General features: G+C 61.3%; 1 protein-coding gene across 5 annotated transcripts in view; it reads right to left on the reverse strand.

Moving 5' to 3' along the window:
• GSE1 (Gse1 coiled-coil protein) overlaps positions 1 to 20,676 on the reverse strand; it is a 99,918-nt gene that overhangs the window by 53,029 nt on the left and 26,213 nt on the right. For all 5 annotated transcript variants that reach the window (XM_030227589.2, XM_018914687.3, XM_009090772.4 and 2 more), the window contains exon 2: positions 11,668 to 11,830. In XM_030227589.2, coding sequence (XP_030083449.2) covers positions 11,668 to 11,830 — 163 coding nt within the window. The remainder of the gene's footprint in view (positions 1 to 11,667; positions 11,831 to 20,676) is intronic.

Here is a 20,676-nt window from a genome sequence, read left to right on the forward strand (position 1 = left end):
GCTTGGGAGCAGCCACCTTAGGACACCGCAGACAAACCATTACAGCTTGGGTTTCCTCCTGGTTTTTCCATCGCCGCCGTGCCTTGGTTTACCCACAGCCCAGCACCCCCCTCCTCGGGGCTTCCCAACCCCGTGAGATGCTTTTCTACCTCCCTGGAGCTGTCACATCAGGGATGCAGGAAGCCCAGATGGGATCTGGGGGGCTGGCGGGGGTGTGGGTGGGATGGCTCCCGTGCTGGCGGCAGGCAAATGGGAAGGAGGGGACAGGCTGGAAGTGGAGCCCCTCCAGTTCCTGCCACAAGGTGGGATGCAGAGCCAGGAGGGATGGTGGGAACAATTCACTGGATGAGGACAGAAATGTAACTGCATGGTGACTGGAAAGCATCCTCCTCTGGCAGAGATGTGTGTCCCAGGGCTGGCATCTGGGAAGGAGGCATCCCTGGGAGGAAGTTCCTGGGAAATTGTGGTCACCAGGAAGGAGATGTTCCTAAAAATGTGGTCCCCCAGGGAGGAGACATTCTCAAGAAGATATTCCCAAGAAGCAGATAACTTTGGGAAGGAGATGTCCTTGGGAAGATGTCATTCCCTGGAAGGAAACATCCACTGCAAGGATGTCCCTGGTAAGGTGTCCCAGGGAAGATGATGTCCTAGGGAAGGACACATCCCCAGGCAGAGCTGAGATGATGTGGTCCGGGAAGGAGATGACCCCAGGAAGCAGATGTCTTTGGGAAGGAGATGTGTTTAGGAAGAAGACATGCCTGGAAGGAGATGTCCCCAGCAAGGGGACATTGCTGAGAAGGTGTCATCCACAGGGAGTTGCCCCTGGGAAGAAGATGTCTCTGGGAAGATATCATCCTCTGGAAGGAGACATCCCCCGCAAGGAAGGTGTCATCCACAGGGAGGTGTCTCTGGAAAAGTGTCAGGAAGAGGATGTCCCTGGGAAGATGTGATACTCAGGAGGTAGATGTGTCTGAGAAGATGTCTCCAGGAAGACACAGTCCTGATGAAGGTGCTCTCAGGAAGCAGACATATTTGGGAAGGAGATGACCCCAGGAAGGAGACATCCCTGGGAAGATGTCATCCCCTGGAAGGTGACCTCCCTGGCACGGATGTCCTGGGGCAGGCGTCACCTGCAGGGATGTGTCACTGGGAAGAAGATGTCCTTAGGAAGGAGATATCCCACTTCAAACAGCCCAAACCCATGGAGCCCCAGCAGTGAGAGGCAGGAGACACAGTGATCCTTGGGTAGTGAGGTGGCACCCGGAAGGACACAGGGGACACCATGCCCACAGGAAGCAGCATTTGCCACCACCCGTCCCTCATTAACGCAGTGCTGAGCAGCCCCTAATAATAGCGACAGTAAATTCTCCTACCCAATTCGGGTCCATTTCTATAAATAATGTAGAATCTTTTTATTTACTGACAGGTTGTAAAAGTATCAGTGAGAATAATGTGAAATCAGGAGCTGCTGAATAATTCATGGCAGCAGCTCCACTCTCCCCATCCCTGCGCTCCCCTGGCCCCGGCGTTTACACGACAGCACCTTGTGCCTGGGTTTATCTCATAAAAACCAGGACTAACGACCTGGCACTAATTCTTTATCAACAGGGACTTTTACAGCGAGGGGAGGAGGAAGGAAATAGAAAGAAATAAAAATAACCCCGGGTGCACTCTATAAAAAATGCATGGGCCCATGTCCTCGCCTCTGCACGGAGCCGGCCATCCCCAGCTCCTCCCATCTGCAATTCCCCACAGACCCCACAGCCTCTCCAAAAATTAGCAATAATTAGCAGCACCCACAGCCCCACACTGGCATCATCCTGGGGTAGCAAGTGCAGGAAGAGTGGCACAACCCTGCTGGGACATGGTGACACTGGCACAACCCATGGGAACACCAGGAGGACTGATGGAGAGACTGGCAGGACCCATGGGGACAATGGCAGGACCCGTGGGGATGATGACAGGACCCATGGGAATGATGGTAGGACCCTTGGGGACACAAGTAAGGCCCCTGGGGATGGTGGCAGGAGCCATGGGAACACCAGCAAAGTCCACAGGGATGATGGCAGAACTCAGGGGGACAATGGCAGGATGCTTCCTGTCCCCATGTCACCCTCAAGGCTGCCGTCTGGGGCAGCAAACCACCGCTGGGGGCAGATGGGTTAAACTGGGGCAGAAAAAGCTGATCACTGGGGCAACTAATCCCTGTAACAACCTGATCTGGTGTCCTTCATCCCTCCTGCCACCGCTGAGGGTGATGGGGACAGTGGGGACCCTCCTGCAGCTGCCCCCATCCCCTCCCCAGAACAATACCTACCCGCCACTGTTTTGATGTGCGGCACAAAGCCAGGAGAGCTTTCCATGTAACATGATAAAAGCAAGTCCCCAGCCAGCACAATTATTTGATAATTCTCCCTTAACACCCATCAAATTAAAGCAATGTCCAAGGGCTGCCTGAAGTGGCACTGATAGGTATTAAACTTTAATGAGATTTAATGGCACTGCCCTACTTTTTAAGCGCTCGGGCCTACATTTATGAACATTTAATTTCCCGGGCCCTGACCTCTTTTTTTTTTTCCCCCTTTTCCCCACGGCCCCCCCTGCCTGCCTGGGAGCACAGCTGGATTCTGTTAGCTCTGGCAGCCACCCCGACCCGGGATGCTCGGGATGCTCGGCCAGCCCCGAGCCCATGGAAATCTCCAGGCATTGCAGAGTGAGATCTTGACTCCTACAGGGAGCTGAGCAGGGAGGGGGAGCCCAGGGAAAAGCTGGGGGGAAGGGGGGTGCAGATGTGATTCACCAGCAGCCAAATTTATAGAATGACTTAATTAATTTGCTCTTGGGATGAAATGACATTGCGGGTCCGGGTGGTTGGAGGGGCCTCACCCTGCTGCAATGGCTTTGTTTAGGCACCCCTGAAAAATAAGTGTGCCCCCACTGCAAACCCACTGTGCCAGGGCAAATCTGGGGGGTGCGACCCCTCAATGCCCACAGGGACAGAGCACAGCCCACTGATCCAGTTTATTGCTGCCCTCTAGTGTGTACGGGACAGCCCAGGCCTGCTGTCACTTGTCCCCCTGGCCAGTTGGCCACCTGGTATGCTTCGTCTCAGGTGGGACAGCTGATGAGATGCTCAGAGTCCTGGCAGACAGGGTACCAGGGGGATACCAGGGTACCAGGAGCATCACCTCAGAGCCCCAAAATCCCACCAATGCAGCTGCAAGATGGGGACAGACTGGCACCAGTGACACCAGGCATCACCTCCTGTCCCACGGCATGGCTAGGACAGGTTTGATGGGGCTTGGAGCAACCTGGACTAGTGGAAGGTGTCCCTGCCCATGACAGGGGGTTGGAATGAGAGGAGCTTTGAGGTCACTTCCAACTCAAACTATCCTGTGATTCTATGCTCCTGGTGGGATACAGGATGCAGCATTTCCCTGCACTGGGAGTACCAACCATGAAGAGGGGCTGCTGGCATGGGTGACCACTCAGGGCATGAGGGTTAGAGAAACTGAGGCACACAGCAAGGCAGCCAGGCTTCTGAGCTGGAAATGTCCCTCTCCCGCCTTCCCAGCACCCACCTCAACTGCAGGGAGCCCAGCAGCAGGAATGCAAAGGCAGGGCAATAAAAGGGAGCCTTATCAAGCGCCAGCAGAGCTGACAGCTCAGGGAGGAGAGCAGGGAGGGAGGGAAAGGAACAGAAAGGGGGAAAAAAAAAAAAAACACCCCACCCTTAACCCCGAGATCACTTATCATTCAGGCTGCATCACGCATCTAGAAAGTGCAGACACAAAAATGTAATGTCATAACATTCGCAGTTCAATAACCTTTGCTTCACGAGACGGCTTGAACTGTCAGAGGAGCTGGAAGGTAAATATTTCAGCGCCCAGGCACTGAATGCAAAGGCTTGGGGAGGGGGTCGGCCTCGGCTTCCCCAGCTCGCCTCGACACGTTCAAATATCCCCCGCCATAAATCCCGACCAGCGCTGGGGAAAGGCCGTGGCGCGGATAAAATACGAGCAGATATAAAGCCAGACACCTTTATTGTTCGGCAAAGTCTTCCAACAAGTTATGAACCCGCAGCTTGACCCTAACCCATCATCTTGTTATACAGCGGAAACAAAGGCAGCGCCGGGAGCCGGGGCTGGAGCGGGGCAGGATGCGGGTGGGAAGGAGGAAAACCCAGCCTGCCTCCTCCACGGGGGATAGTTGGGTGTAATTCATCCCTAAACCCCACATCTACCACGCTCCAGGCTGCCTGTGGGGAGCAGACCCTGTGTTAGCCCCTTGCAAGGAGCCTCCCGGCCAGGTTCAAGGGTACAGAATTCCCTTGTCCGGGGTTAACAGGAGCAGGACCCAGCAAATACCGGTTAACCAGGACTGCCATGCGGGCAGGAGGAAGGAGATTGCACAGCCAAGAACCAACGGCTGCGGGGGGTGGGAAACCAGTGAGGGATCCAAAAGGGAGCAGAGAGATTTCCCAATGGGGAAAAATCCCCTAACAGCACCAGGGCTGTTCATGCAAAGGGACAGCATGGCACAGTGGGCAGTCCAAGGTGGCTGCACAGCACAGCGGGCAGTGGCCTGGTGTCCCAGCCAGCTGCATGGCACAGCACAGCACAGTGGGCAACAGCAGTGCCAAGCAGCTTGCACATCCCCTGCATGGCACACGCTGCACCGCACGGACCTCCCCGCTCCAACTGCGCAGCACAGCTGGGGACAACCGGAGCCACCTGCCTGCAGCTGGGCTGGCTCTGCCACGGCGCTGGCGAACAGCAGGGGAGCGGGACACCCCAGCGCCGAGCAGGGAGGGCATCAAAGGGGGCACGGCCGCGGTGAGGAACAGTTAAACGGCCCCCGCCCGCACGGGGCGTGCGGCAACAGGCACCATCACACCCTGCCCAAACACCTGCTACCGCCGCGCTGGCACGGGGCGAGCGCCCGGGGCGGGCACGGAGCGGCGGCAGCAGCGGGGAGCACGCCAGGGCCCGCAGCGAGAAGCGGCATGTCTGCGCTTGGCAGCACAACAGAGAGCAGGTGACAAGCGCGCCGGCGGTCGCTTTATTACAGGAAGCGAGCACGCAAGCATCTGACGCCGCGCTGCCCGGAGAGAAAATAAAACACCCCCCTCCCCTGCTATTAACAATCCCTCTGCGGGCGCGGGAGAAGGGCCCCCGGATGAGGGGGGTGGGTGCCCTGCTGCAAAATGACGGCCCGGTGGCATCACGGCTGAGCCTCCCCCCACTGCATCACTCCCAAGGCCGAGTAAATCCCAAGGGAGTAAAATTATGTGTGTGTGCACAAACATTTTTCCTCGGCAAACACTCCCCGAGACAACAAAATCAGCCGCCCCTGCACCCGTTCCCGCGCTGCCCGGCTCCTCTGACCCAGCAATTAGAGGCAGGCATTAATATTTAAATATTGCCAGCTCAGGAGAAAGGAAATCAAATAAAACGCGCCAGCGTGCCGGCAGCACATCCAGCTCCCACTCCATCACCTCAAAGAGGGTGCACGGCAGCAGGGGGGTGCTGTGCCACGCTGCTGGGGACACCAGGGTATTAATGTCACAAGGGGAACTCCCCTTCTGGGCCAAATCAGGGCGAGCAAGGAGGCAGCGAGCAAATGGTGGGCAGGCAGCAAGGATGTTGTTGCCTGCTCAGCTGGGGGATTCCAAAGGAACCCCAACCCCACACTGACCGTGTTTTGGGGCTCCCAGTCCCTCCCAGCCACAAAGCAGCCACCTGCAGGGTGTTGAGGACACACACATCCAGGCTGTACCCCCCCCAGGAGTCACCCCCCGGGCCCGCGGGTGCTCGGAGGCGGCGCTGGCCCAGCAAAGAGGATTTACTGCTCAACGCAAGGGGCTTTAGAGGCAATAACTTTCCCTCCTCTTGACTTAAATGGATTTGAAACTTCAAAAAGGATCGAGGGGGCAGGCTGCCAAGCGGCCGCCCCCAGGGGCTGACCCCGCAGGGGCTGAGGGGGCCGAGGGGGGGCTGTGAGCCCAGCCAGGGCCAACGGCCGTGGCAGATAAGGGCTGGGGGGGCCCAGAAGGCCCCGAGATAAGGCGGCCGCCGTTAGGGGCGCGGGAGCTCTGGGGCGCTTCCTCCTGCCCGGCGGTGCAACCGCCGGTGGGCAGTGGGGTGCCAGGGCAGGGGGACTTGGGGGGGACCTGGGGCAGCCGGGGCATGAAGCACGAGGCATGGCAAGGGCCAGTTCAAGGGCAATCCCCCTGGCAGCCTGCCCGGGCAGCCGCCGGAGGCCAAACTCTGTCCCGGCTGCTCCTTCTCTGGGCTCGGCGGGGCTGCCCCACAGCCCCTCGGGGGCACCCAGCAGCCCCCAGGTGGGTGATGCACCCCAGCACTGCCAGCACACGGCAGTCTGGGCTGGGTGTCCCCACTGGGCCGTGATGGCAGAGGCCATCTGCTGCTGCCCACAGTAAGGCCTTACACCCGGAGCTGGCAGCAGTGCCAGGGCTCCGTAACAGAGGTGTGACCCATGGCACCGTGCCCTGATGTGGGGGAGAGCACCAGCACCTCCCACACGGCTGGCACAGGCACAAACCCCCCAGGAACAGCCCCTCCAGGCCTCAGCCTCCCACGGGCCAGACAGCATGCTGAGGGAGAGGGCTGGGAACAAACAGAGGAGCAGCGATTGAAACTAACACCCCCTCCTCAAGCTGCCCCCCAACCTGTACCCCTGTCCCAGCCACTGGCGTGCCAGCAAGGAATAAACTGTCCTGCGTCCTTCGGCACCCCCCCGTGCACCCCCCGGCAGCCTGGCCCCCCGCCAAAGCCACCATCTCCTGCTGTAGCTCCCTGCCCTGCAGCCAGCACGCTCACCCCCCTGTGCCGGCCAGAACAGGCCCCGTGTGTGCACACAGGAGCTCAGCCCCGTGGGACGTGCAGGCACACGCACCCCGCGTGCCCCCAGCCAGAGGTCACCGCGCTCAGCACGCAGAGATTCACACCCCGAGGTTGAGCAACGCTCACACAGACACACACGCAGGGACACACGTGTGCTTACAGCCAGCCCCCCTGCACACCCACCCCCCAGCCTTGGCTGGCCAGCCCTGCCAGGCCGCCGTGCCCGTGGCACTCCCCGGCAGGTTACACAAACAGGGCGCACACGCAGCCGGGCGCACGCTCGCCTCGCTCACACCCACAAACCACACGGGCTCACCCCGGTGCTGCCGGCGCACGCGCGCCCTTGCAGGAAGAGGCGCTGGCTTCCCGCTGCCTTTTCCCTCCATTAACTCCCTCCCTGGATCTGGATCCCGCTCGTGGCCCAGCGGGTACCCACAGCTCTGTGCCCTCAGCCAAGGGAGGAAGATGGGGATGAGGATGAAGAGAGCGGGGCACTCACCCCTGCTGCTCCAAGTGCTGGCAGTGGGCGCTTGCCCAGGGCTTGGGGACAGATGCTACCAATGGGGCACTTAATTGACAGATGCCACCCATTGGGGACTGGCACCCATGTCACCATGCAAAGCAGACACAGGGCACGGTGAACTGGCAGCCCCAGGGCGAAGGGCACGGCAGGCAGCACAGGCAGGGCTGGAAGAGCCAGGACGGAGCAGGGCAATAAAGGCGGAGGCAGGCGAGACGCCGGGGCCGCGGCATCACCCCGGCACAGGGTGCGGTGCCCGGGCTCCCCGCGTCCAGCTCAGTCAGCAACACGGTCCCTCCCCAGCTCCAGCAGTCCTGGGTGTCCAGAAATATTGGTGGGTAAACTGAGGCACGGCCTCACGCTGCACCCTGTATGCCTGCATGAAGAGATGGGCACGCAGCAAGGCAAGGAGAAGGGTCAAGGTCACCCTGTGCCCTGCCAGCCATGGAAATGACCCCAAGGGTCTCTCCGGAATGGGGGTCATGGGGACTGAGCACCTCAGTTGGTCCCAGACCCTGAGGCCACAGAACCCAGAGGGTCTCATCTCCCCACAACATTACCCAGATGGATTCCCAACTCCAAAGCAACCTCCATTTTCCATACCATGGGGTCCCCCAAGGCCAGGGTGACCTCTGTCCACAACAAAACAGGGCACCTGAAGCTCGGGGTGACCTCTGTCCCCGCCACGATGGGGTACCCCTCCACCAGGGTGACCTCCACTCCTCACAAGTGTAAGTAAGGGCCTCCAAGCCAAAGGCAACTTCCATCCTCCAGGCCACAGAGTCCCCCTGCCTCAGGGTGACCTCCATCCCCCAAACAACAGTGACCCCCGAAGCTCAGGGTGACCACCACCCGCTGTGTCATGAGGTCCTCCAACTCTGGGGTGACATCAGTCAACACACAATGGGGTCTCCAAACTCCAAGGTGACCTCAATCCCCCACATCACAGGGACCCCCAACCCCAGGGCAACCATGGGGTCTCTCAACCCCAGGGTGACCTTGGTCTCCCAAACCATGGGTTCCTCCAGACCCAGGGTGACCTCTGTTCCCCTTACATCGGGGTTCCCCAAACCAGGCTGATCTCCATCCCCCATACCATGAGTTCTCCTAAACACAAGGCGACCTCTGCCCCTTACACCGTGACGTCCCCCAACTCCAGGGTGACCTCCATTCACCAAACAACCGTGCCCCCAAATCCCAGGGCGACCTCCACCCCCTATACCATGGGGTCCTCCAACCCCAGGGCGACCTCCATCCCCCACAGCACAGTCTCTCTCAGCCCCAGGGTGACCTCTGTCCCCCCCACCACAGGGTCCCCAGGATGACCTCCATCCCCCACGCCAGACCCCCCAGCAGAGGGGCTGGGGGGGGATTGCGAGCGGCGGGATCACACCAGCCCCATCCCACCCCTCCAGCACCACTCCCCCCCGGGGGGGGACCCCGCTGCCCCCTCCCCACGGCACTGCAGGGGTGGGGGGGTCACTCACCCGCGGGCCGCGCTGTCCAACGGGGGCTGCGCTCCTCCATGGGCAGCGCCGGAGGGAGCGGAGCCGAGCCGAGCCGAGCCGAGCCGTGCCGAGCCTTCCCCCGCCGCTTCCTGCTTCCCTCGGCGCCCGCCCGCCGCCCCGAGAGCCGCACGGCTGGAGCGTGACTCACCGGGGGCCGGGCCGGGCAGGGCAGGGCAGGGCGGCGGGGGCGGGGGCGGCGGGCACCGGGAGCGAGGCACGGGGCGCTCCGAAAACAGGGATGCTGGAAGGGGGGAGGAACCCACCCACCCGGGACCACCGGGAATTCACCGGGAATGGGGGTTCCCCCGTTCGGGGGGTCCCGCGGGGTCTCCGTCCTTCTGCAGCGTGCCAAGAATTAGGGTGATGGGGGTGTCACTCCTGATCGGGGCGCACATTGGGGGTGACCCCTCCCCAGATGTAGAGATGGGGGCATGCCTGTGCCAGGCACTGATGGGGGCAAGGAGTTGGGGTGGGAGCCAGGCCTTTAACCCTCACCCCAAAACTGCTGCAAGATACCCTGGGGCTCTGGGGTGCCAGCGTCGCTCAGCACAGTGAACACCCAGGGTGGTCCTGAGCCCAGACCCTGTGGAAATAAGGGGTGTTCCCAGCACAGCCCCCTCGGGGCACCCTAATTCCCCAGGCACCCCCTGCACAAGGTGTGGGAGAGGGAACAGCACTGTCCCTCTCAGGTGGGGATGGTGGTGGTCATCCCTGTGCCATCCCACCACCACCTGGCCCTGGGGACACCAGTGACATGAATGGGGTGGGGCTCAGCCCACTGGCACAGGAGGAAGTTGCCCATCATTCACCGGCCACATCAGTCAGCTCCACGTGCCAGACCAGCTCAGCTGGCTCGGACAGGCCAGACCCCCACCTCCCTTGGGCAGGAAGGAGGCTTCAGTGAGGAATCTCATCCTGGCACTGCCAGCCATGAACTGGCACCTCTACAGGAGGAGACACAGGCCATGACAGGGACACCCAGCCGTCCCCAAACAAACTGCCACACCACAACACACACACACCCCCAAATCCCTTCCCAGCTCACCCTCACCTCTGCATCCCCTCCATCCTCCTCCTCCTCTTCCTCCAACAGGCCCCAGTGCCCGCCACGCTGGTGCTGCCGCGCTGCCGCTGCTGTCCGCCACCCCCCCAGTCCTCCTCGTGCTTCCCCCCCACCCTCCTCGTGCTTCCCCCCCCAACTCCCTTTTCCCGTTCTATTTTAAATTTTTATTGCATTCTTTTTAAAGAATACAGAGGAACAAATGCCCTTATCAGCAATTCTCACAAGGTATAAAGAGCCGCTTTTATCTCCTGCCTTTACTAATCTAGAGCGAGCCAATGCCTGTTAATTTTTTAATTTTCCTGGTGAATGCATTTGTGGTTCCGTCAGCATCCATCCGGACACGCACGCAGGATCCCCTCGGCATCCCAGCCCAACTACCCTGGCATGGGATTGACACCATGCTGGCAGAGCAGCGCCTCATGGTTTGGCAACCACAAAGGGATTTTGTGCACTGGGAAGTCCCGTGTGTCACACAAGGCTCAGCAGGACACCCTGGGATGTGTCACCACCCCAAGATATGGAGGTGCTCCCACAGATGCCAGCATGGCTCTGCCTGGCCACAAGGAACGCTGACAGTGTGGGTCTCCAAGCTCAGCACGGGGATAGATGCCATGCCAAGCTGTCCAACTGTCATTGTCACCCTCTCTGGCTGAGGTCCCCGCGGGTGCAAAGGGAGGGTCACCCCTGTGTCCCCCCCCCAGGTGCAAAGGGAGGGTCACCCCTGTGTCCCCCCCCCAGGAAGGGACACAGCGCAGGCTGCCTGCACAGCAGGGCTGGGAGCGCAGCAGCCGGACGCGGCGCGCAGATGAGATGTGGCAGGCGTGTAACAAGCCATTAGTCACTGTCACCTTTGCCCGGCAGCCACTGGCAGGGTAATAAATCCCGGGCTGACTCCAGCGGGCCTGTTCCAGGCCACGGCTCCCAGCTTGCCTCCACGCCACTGCCGGCTGGGCTGTGAGCAGCTTGTAAATGCATCCCGGCCCCCCCCGGGGGACACAGCGCCTTGCGGGGTCCCCAACCCATGGCCAAATCCCTGTGGGGCTGATCGATGGGTGACACGGGCCACTGCATTCCTGAGAAGTCTCCTTCTTAGGGAATGTGAGGGGTCACAAATCCCACTGCCAAGCAGCCCCCTGGACCTGCAGGCTGCCCCATGGCTCTCCCTGCCTGCCCCAGCTTCCCGCCCGCTGCACCTTGCGGTTCCTGACTCTTCCCAGCCCAACGCCAGGAACCGGCATCGGCAGTTGTTACCGGATCAAAGGAGCCTGGCATGGCCCAGGCGCGCCCGCCGGGAAGGGCTGGCAAACAAGCCGGTCCAGGGAGGCGGCAGGCGGGAAGCACGCGTGATACCTCTCCTAAAAATGCTGCTGCTCCTGACGGACAGGGTGGCCGAGTCCCTGGAGCCGCGGTCCATCCCAGCCCCGGGGGCCCCCCAGCTCCCCAGCACAGCCAGCCCAACACCGCGGCTCTCTGTGGCGCCCACGGCCTGACTCACGGCCCCAGGGATGGCGAGCAGGGACTGCGGTGCTGTCGGGGTCACGCTCCCAGTGGGGCTGCGGGTGTTGGATCCCCACCCTGAGCCGCTGGGCACAAGCATTCACCAGGAGTCCCAAGCAGAACATCGAGCTGATGGTCACCCCACAGTGGGACAGGGGACATCCCTTGGGAATGGCAGCCTTGTACCCTCCCGTATCCCCCCGCATCACCTACTTGTGGCTCCAGCGTCCGCGCCCTCCGCATCCAAAGGCGTCCGCTGGCCGATGTCCGGGGCAGTGCTGCCCGTTCCCGGGCTCTCCCCAGCACTGGCCACCCGGTGCCGGGACTCACCGGCCGCAGGCTTGGTGACGGCTGTCTCCAGGGATGAAGAGGACGCCTGGAAGAGAAGCAGGACAGAGGCTCAGCGCCGTTGCCTCTCCCGGTCGGAACAGCGCCGGCACGGGTGGGGGGCACGGGGGGGTTCGGGGTGCACAGACACAAGATGCTTTTGTTTTCCTGCCGGCCAGTGCACGTGGCCAGCACGGGAGCCGCACGCCAGCCCGCGCCGCGGGGCTACAGCTGGATCCGGCCGATGGCTCCCAGCACAGCCAGACAAGAAAGGCTGCAGGGGGGGTGAGGACATGAATCAAAGCGGCGTCCCCTCGCCCGCCGGCGGCAGCTGGCCGGTTAGGCAGCTCCCGATTACTCAACCGGGCAGTGTTTACTCGAGATCAACAACCCCCCATCGCCTTCCCTGCCAGGCTGGCGAGGGAAACGTGCTGCTGGGATGGGGATGGCATTCCCGCTGTGCCTTGTTTGGGGACAGTCCCCCTCCTCGACCTCCGGGTGCTGCTGTGGCCCGGGGTTTGTTGTAGCTGTCACCCTCCCGCCCGGGCACACAGCTTGGGCTGTCACCGCTCCTGTTTAGCTTTAATAAAGCAACAGCCAGTAACACAACGCTCATCCCAGCACTGTTGTGCCACCCTGGGAAAGACACACAGACAGCCCAGCTTCAGAGGATGCTGTGCCCACCCCGGGTAAGGCAGAATGCAGGTGACCTCCCTCTGCCACAGGTGACACGGTGCACTTGATTTGGGGCCATTAAGACCATGGTGAGGATTTTATGTTGATCCTGTTTTGCTCGGGATTACTCCCATAAACATGGAGATGGATGGTCGGTGGATGCTTAGCTGGGAAGCCCTTAGACTCAATGAGCCACGCACATGAGAGGACGTATAAATTTACCGTTTGCTTCCTGGAAGGGTTTAATTTATGGAATCCATATGGCAGCGCCGCACAACCGCGAGCGCTTGGCACATCCCGTGAGTCCTCGAGTGCCACCACGTCCCAGCCCCAACTGGCGGGGTGCCACCAGCTGCCCTGGGGATGGCAGGATGCTCTTCTCTTTCCCAGTGATTAACAGAAGGTGACTTTCACAGTGGGCAGGGGACAAGCCCAGGGATCAGGCCCCATCCCTGACAGCTGGGTGTGGGATCTCTGGAGGTGGCAGGGATGTCTCAGGGGGGAGGCCGTGCCACTGCTCCTCCTCCCAGGACAATGCCACTGGCAGCAGCAGGCAGTAATCCCCTACCTGTGGGCATGGGAAAGGCTGGGGCGCACTTTGATACCCGGAGCAACTAATCATTAATTAGCATTAATCACTCCCCATCACGTGTCACGGCAGCATTGGGCAAGACACAGCTGGGAAGTCACAGACCAGGGTCTTGGTGGGGAAAGTGGATTTTGACAGCTAGGCCAAGGCTGGCACCCTCCTGCTCCCCAGGGAGCCCCCTAGACCCCAACCCAACCCACCCATCAGCCCAACAGCACCAGCAGCCCCCACCTCCTCTCTTTTCCTGCCAAGGGATGCTGAGATGCAAAGGCACCAGAGATGGGTCCCACCTGCCCAAGGGCAGCCAGGATCCCACCCCCCCTCACCACCCCTGTCCCCTGGGACCCCCAGGCTCCGCATGGAGCACCGGCCGCCTCCTTGCTTTAACTTCACCCGGCACTATCTGTCAGCAAATCATCCCCGGTTACACAGATAAGGAATAATTGATGCAAAGGAGCCATCTGTTTGCGAACACGGAATATCTGCTCAATTAGGAGGGATCTGTCCACCCAGATAAAGCATGGCAGCAGCCCCTCAGAGTGGGGGCCTTCCTCCCCAGCCACATCCTCAAAGACTCACCCCCAATTAGAGGTGAGCTGCTTGATTTGGGTGCTAATTTGCTAAGCAGCACCCTGAGGTGCTTGAGAAGAGGCTAGGAGGGAAGGGTGCTCTGCCACCAAGAGCTGAAATTTGAGGGGAGAGTTGGCAGATCCCCCATGTCCCTCTGTGATGAAGCTCAGCTCCTCCTGGCTCTGGGAGATGTTTATCCCACATGTTCCCAGGGATGGAGAGAGGGGACCAGGATCTGTGCTTGCTGAATGGCACTGAGCTGAGGCCGGCCCACTTGTGACACACAGATGGACGAGCCTGAAACAGCTCCCAGGACAGATCCACAACAGGGATCAGGGACACAGGGCACAGCCTCAGGCACGTCCAGGTCAGGGGTAGGTGTGCAGCAAGGTGACAGCGATGTGACATCGTTATGTGATGTTATTAACATGGGAAGAATGGAGCTGGCACAGAGGCCAGCTCCACAAGTGGCAAAACCATGGGGAAAAGGCTCCAACGAGAGCTGGCAAGGATGGCCCCATGGTATCACACTACCCAAACCCCTTCTGGGTGGCATCTGTCCCCATCTACCCCAGCAGGTTCTTGGTATGAAGGATGTGGAGAGCTCAAGTCGGGTCAAAACAGAGCTGGTGGCCTCCAGGGACAGGCATAGAGAGGCACTGCCAGACATCACATCAGCCATGTCACCTGTGCCCCACACCACCTGCAGGGTGCCCCCCTGCCCTTGGCATGGTGCCCAGGGCAGGCAGCGTGGCAGTCCATGGACAGAATGGCACCAAGGGATAGTGTCCCCATGTCCAGTGTTCCCACTGTCCCCAGTGTGTCCCTCCCCGCCAAGGACACATTCCTTCTGCTCCCATCCCTGGCTCAATACCTGACGCAGTTCCCAGCTCTGCCCCAGCTTTGGATGGCAGTGGTGGAGTGGGAAAGCAAAGGGCAGGAGGCCACGCCAGCGCACTTCCTGTGCCTCCGGGACACCCAAAAACGTGGCTTCCCCATTCCGCCTCCCCTGCTGCTGGGACAGGCTGCAGCGTGCACAGCACCAGTGCCACCCGCCCACGGAAATGCCACCCACGGGAATGCTGCGGGCACGGCACGGCAGAGCCCCCACCGCATCACCCCAACCTCCACCCTCCCGGCTGGCAGCACCCCGGAAAACCCCTGTGCTGCCAGCAGCCAGGGCACCGGGGGTGGATGCAATCTTTGGCTCCTGGCTGGCATCACCCCGGCAGGGCGGCGGGCACGGAGCCTGGCGAGCACCGGCACAGCTGCACTGGCTCTGGGCTTTGGCACAGCGCCGATGCCAGCTCTGGTGAGTGAGCACGGGATGAGATGAGGAGGATGCCCAGCACAGAGGGGCTGCATCCTGCGCTTCCCAGGGGATACAGGGGCTGGCTGTAAGGCCTGGGAGACAGAACCCCTCGCTGTGCCCCGGCTCCCCCCAGGCCTGGAGGCGGCGCTCAGGACAAAAGGTGCTTTTGGAGTGCTGAGGGCTGCAGGAGCAGGCTCCCCCCAGTTCCCTTTGTCGCTGAGGCCCTCAAGCCCCCTGGCTCCTGCTGGGGCTTTATCACAGCACAGCCCCTGCCGTGTGTTCCCCCAGACAGTTCCAGCTGCTCTTCCCTCCAGAAAGCCTCTGCCCTTCTCATCCTTGTCCCAGCAGCCTGAAAACAGAGGGGTTTCCCACAAGAGCAGGCTGGGGTGCCCCTGGGGAGCTGGGGTGCGTGCTGGTGGCATGGCTTGGCCCTGATGGGTGCCCACAGGAGGGGTGATGGCTGACTCCATGCATCTCCACCGTATTTAAAGTTTCTCAGGCGTGTTTGCTGGCGGAAAGTTGGAACCTACAATTACAGCTGTGCTAACTCCTCATTAAAGAGGGGAAGGGGAAAAAAAAATAGGCAAAGAAACAAAAGGCTCCAGACTGAGACACAGCGCCGTTAACTCTTCCCAAGATAGGGATATGGCCCCCCAGGAAATTCCTACAGCTGGAGGGATGGGCCACAGTGGTGGCAGGTGACACCATGCACCGGTGGTCTGCCCATGGGCATCAGTGCCCACCTGGATCCTCTCTCTGTGTCCTGGTGCAGCGGCGGTGGTGGCCGTGCCGCGGCGCCCGCGTGGGCACGGCTGTGGCTGTGCCAGAGCCATTTGTCACGGCAAGGCTGCGGTTCCCGCTCGCTCTCCAGCAGCGACACCGTGACGCCTGCTCCAGGAGCCCACACAATATGTTCGCACTCATCTCGCAGCTGCCCCCAGACAGCCCGAGGTGCCGCGCTCCTCGCCGGCGCGGGGGCCGCTCTGTGCCGGCAGAGCCGTGACGTGCCGGGAGCCCAGGCGGGAACTGGCATGGACGGAAGGGGCTGGAGACTGTGGTCAGGCCGGATGCCACAAGGGCAGACAAGGCTGGAAACACTACTGCCATGGGCTAGGGATGCAGCGGTGGCTCCCCATGCCCCAGCACACTCACCCAGGCTGTGCCACAAGCCCTGGGAAGGGCTGACAGGGGGACAGGCCTGGCTGTGACCCCCGTGTGTCACTGCAGCCACCCTGCACCACACGGAGCAGAAGCCGGTGCAACACACGAGGTGAAGCACATCCCCCCAGGACCCCATTCCCAGTAAAGGTCTGACCTTGTGGCCACCCTAGCATGGCCACAGCCCCCCTCATGCCCCATCCCCAGGGAGCAGCAGGTCCCTGTGTCACTCTCCAGCCCCCCCCCCCCCGGCGACACCACCTCAGCGCCGCGGCCGCAGCGGCTCTGACAGCAGCTAACGAGCTGCAGGCAGCAATTTGGGTTATATATAGCCCCAATGTGACTGCATCTAATTGCTCCAGTGCACACCGGCCCTGCCGCGGGGTCCGGGTGCTGGGCTCAAGGGGACAGGGTGAGCGGCACACGCTCAGCCCCCTTCCCCAGCTGTCACCCCGTGTGACCCCTCAGGCACCCTGAGGCTGGCAGGGCACAACCATCACCCCATCCATGCCAGCCCCGAGGAGCTGGGCCGTTCCCGGCAGCTTTGTGCCGGGCCATAAGCGGCTTTGGCTAAAGCTGCCGTCCCAGCCCGTCCCAGCCGGGGACCCTAAGGAGCTTTTGTCCCCTCTCATTACGGGGTTTCGGCCAGGAGGCCACAGGGCGCAGCACCCAGCACCCCCTCTCCACAGCCTGTGGGCTCCGGCCAGCTGCTCCGGCAGCCCCGGGAGGGAGGCACGGCTGGAGGGAGGGAGGTGCTCCTTTTGTGGCAGCCCCCATCCCCTCGTAGCAGCTGCCAGGCGAGGCGGCGGGTGCGCAGATGCGGCCGGGGGAGGGAGATGCTGTGTGTGTGTCTGTGTGTGTATGTGTGTGTGTGTGTGTGTGTTTGTGTGTAGGGGGGTCCCCCGCAGCGGCTCCCCACGCCGGCGGGGCAAGCGGCGGCCCCCGCGTGCAGCCGCCGGCGGGGAGGGGGAGCCGGAGCCGAAATTGTTTGCCAGCTTCCTCGAGACGGCACAATGGAGGGCGCGCAGGCGGATCCGGGGTCAGGGGTGAGAGCAGCAATAAGTGGTTTATGCCTTTTGTGAAGAGGCTGAACTGACAGCTCGCTGGATTAACAAAGACGTCCTCTGTTCCCGGGCAGGTCATGTGGAAAGCGCTGCGCCGACCCCTGTCACTTCTTTTTTTTGCAAGAACAGACATTTGTTCGCCAGCGAACAGGGAGGTGATGGAGGGGGAGGCAGGGGGCACGCAGCCGCCCGCTCCCGGCTTTTCCTCGAGCTCCTCTGGGGCTCTGGGCGTGGGGATCGGCGGCTTCTCGCTGCTCCGGCAGCTCCGGCCACACCGTGTCACCTCCCGTGCCTCAGTTTCTCCAGGTTGTGACAAGAGCAGTGGCTGGTGGGGATGTCAGCACCTCCACCCCATGCCCAGGCAATGCTGTGTTCCACAATGCTCCACATCCACTCAAAATTTCCCCCAAGCTCATCCTTCCATCAGCCCACCACTGGGCTGGCTGGGCAGGATGAGACCTGCTCGGTCCCTGTCCCACCACAGGGACATTTCTAGCTCGTGTTTGCCAGTCCCTGCCAGGCTAGGGAATGCTCCCTTCAGCCTCCTTTCCAGGCAGGGAAACTGAGGCAGAGGAGAGTGTGAGCATCCCACCCATGCATGGACAGCAGGGCTGGCAGCAGCACTGCCACTCCTGGTCCTGGCCCTGCAGGGAACAATCAGCTTTTTGAAATCCACAAGGATTTCCTCAAGGTTGTGCAGCACAGAGCCTTCGCTGTCATCATTAGACTCCAGAGTTAACAGCTGCAATGCTGCCGTTCCACCCTGAGACAAACTGCCCTGCCTGGGGCAGTCGCTCCCTGGCCTCAGGTGTCCCTGCAGCTCCCACCTCCCTCTGTCACCACAGCCCAGCCCTGGCTCTAGGACCCCCAGAGCTGGGATGGGAGGGATGCAGCTTGGTGTCTGCCACCCAAACCCTGCTGAGATCCCACAGGACACGCAGCTGCTCGGCCCCAGCCCCTGCTCCCCCATCCCCATCTCAGGGATACCACAACCCAGCACAGCTCACCCACCTCCAGTTCCAGAGCTGCCGGGCAGTCTGTGACCAGTGTTCCCTCCCCGCCACCCTAAATACCTGCCATGGGAACCAGAGGCAGCCACAAGGGGCTTTTCACTCTGGAAAACCCCACCCACCCCACAGCAGCTCAAGTTTTCGGGACATTCCCACACGTGCCAATCCCTGCCTGCTCAAGGGTAAACTGAGGCAGGGAGGAGCAGCCAGGTCGGTGCAAGGCTCTGCTGGGTGAGGGGACACATTTGGGGGTCCCCATCCCTCTTGGGGGGACACATCACAGCAATTCCAGCGCGGGCCACGCTCCGGCTGGGCCATCAGCTTGTGGCACGGTGGCATTAAAGCCCCAATCCGTGTCCCCTTCTCCATCCCCGGGCAGCTTAGCGCCCGTTCCCGGCTCCCTCCTGCCATCTAAAGACGGACTTACCGCCAGGTCCGGCGCTGCCTTAAGCCGCAGATTAAATGTGAACCATCTGCAAGGGGAAACTTTAATGCAGGATAATACCTGCCACACACACCCCACCGTGTCACCACGCAGAGCCCCGCCGTGGCAGTGAGTCCCTGAGCAGCACCACGTCCCTCCGCGGGGTTCTTGAGGCTCTGCACATGATGTTCCCATCCTCCTGGATGTCCCCATCGTCCTTGCTGTCCCCTCCTGGCACAGCCCTGTGAGGATGCACGGCTGGGAACTGCATGCCCAGCCAGCCCCCACCTCACCAGCCCGTGTCCCCCTGCAAAGGAGCCACCCCAGGCAGGGGACACTCAGGCATGGGGGGGGGGGTCCAGCCAATGCCCCACCTGGTTAATTAAGTGATTAAAGTCTCTCCATCAGGGCAGCAGATTAGACCCTGAAGCTGGGAGCTGTTTTCCCTCACAATCTCCTCCCCCAGGGGACAACAAGGGGGGTCCAGCACTGTCCCCATTTTTAGGAGCAACCCCACCTCCCCAGCTCCAGAAGGGTGGTCCAGGTCTCCTCTGTCCCCCCAGCCTGGCGAAGCCCCCAGGAATGCCCAGACCTGCAGCATCACCCAGGGTACAGCGGGGACATGGGGTCACCCAGGCTGTCCCCAGTGCTAGTGGGGACAAAGCTGGGCTGAGCATTACACATCCAGGAATGACCTCTGTGGGGAGGAGGGATTCCTGGGGGGCAGTGAACCCCAAAGCTGGGTGGGGAAGGATGAGACACCTCCTGCCAACTCAGCACCCCAATGAATTACACGGGATCGCAAGCCCCTGCTCAGGTCAGCAGGGAAAGGAGCCAGGGAGGTTTTCCACCACTCCCGATTGGAGAATTTACAGCCAGGATCCACTATGGGCTCAGTAATTAGAATTGGGATGCTGAATCAGCACCTGGCCATCAGCACTGAAGGGATGAAGCTGGGGGGGCTCTGGGACCGATGGCAGCCCCCCAGGAGGAACACAGGGGGCACTGGGGTGACCCAGCAGTGCCTGACAGTGGAGGGGGCCATCCCTGTGGCTGGGAACAGTGGAGGAAAGCTGGTAGCCCAGCATTTCATCCCAGTCTGCTGCTCCAGGACCAACTCCAGCCCAGGATCCCTCAGGTGTCACTTTGGGAACACCCTCGGATGGACAGAACCCTCCCATCCTGTTTACCTAAAGACAAAAATCTCTCTGGCCCTCCCTTCCCAGCCTGGATACTCCATGCCAGGATGCTCAAGCCCTGGGATGCCCGAGCATCCGCCCAGCTGTGCCCGGGCAGCCCTCTGGCCTTGACGGCTGCCATCAATTTCCCGGGGTCGGGAAAGGCAGGGCCGGCTCCCCGGCAGATCCAGCCTCTGCTCCGTGGCTGATTACAGCCATTTCCCTGCCCGTGCCCCCTCCCCGCTGTCTGCCTCCTGCCTCCGTCTGCTGCCTGGTTTTATGAGGGCCATTTCCAAGAGGTCGCTGGAAATAGATTTTTATCACCTCGTGATAAATATCGTTTATGGTGACATTACTGCTCCGAGCAGCCGTGCAGGGGAGGGAGGAGAGGCAGGAGGACGCCCGCTCCCAGCCCCAGCTCCACGGGGCACCCGCTGGGCCCCTCCTCGTGTCCCTGTCCCCATTCCCGGAGGTTGGGGCAGCGCTATCCGACTCCATCCATCCATCCATCCATCCATCCATCCATCCATCCATCCATCCATCCATCCATCCATCCATCCATCCCTCCATCCATCCCTCCATCCATCCATCCCTCCATCCCGGCGGCAGGAACAGAGGGAGCTGCATCATTAGCCCCGCGCGCGCCATTAAGCACTTAAAAAGCCATAGGAATAAGCCGCGCCATTAGCTGGCAAGCGAGCTGGGAGGGGAGGGAGGCATGGAACTGTGCATGGACTAGGGAATGTCACCACCCCGAGGGCTCCCGTGTGCCCTGGAAGTGGGGACAGAACCGCCCCCTTCCCGCACACGGCTCCAAGGTGGAAAACCAGGGGCTTTCAGAGCTGACACATCGCTTCTACAAGGGGTGACGCCACTGGGCGCCTCTCCAGAGGGACTTTTCGGCACGCTGGGGAG

The sequence above is a fragment of the Serinus canaria genome, chromosome 11, assembly GCF_022539315.1.
Source record: "Serinus canaria isolate serCan28SL12 chromosome 11, serCan2020, whole genome shotgun sequence".
NCBI classification, from domain to species: domain Eukaryota; kingdom Metazoa; phylum Chordata; class Aves; order Passeriformes; family Fringillidae; genus Serinus; species Serinus canaria.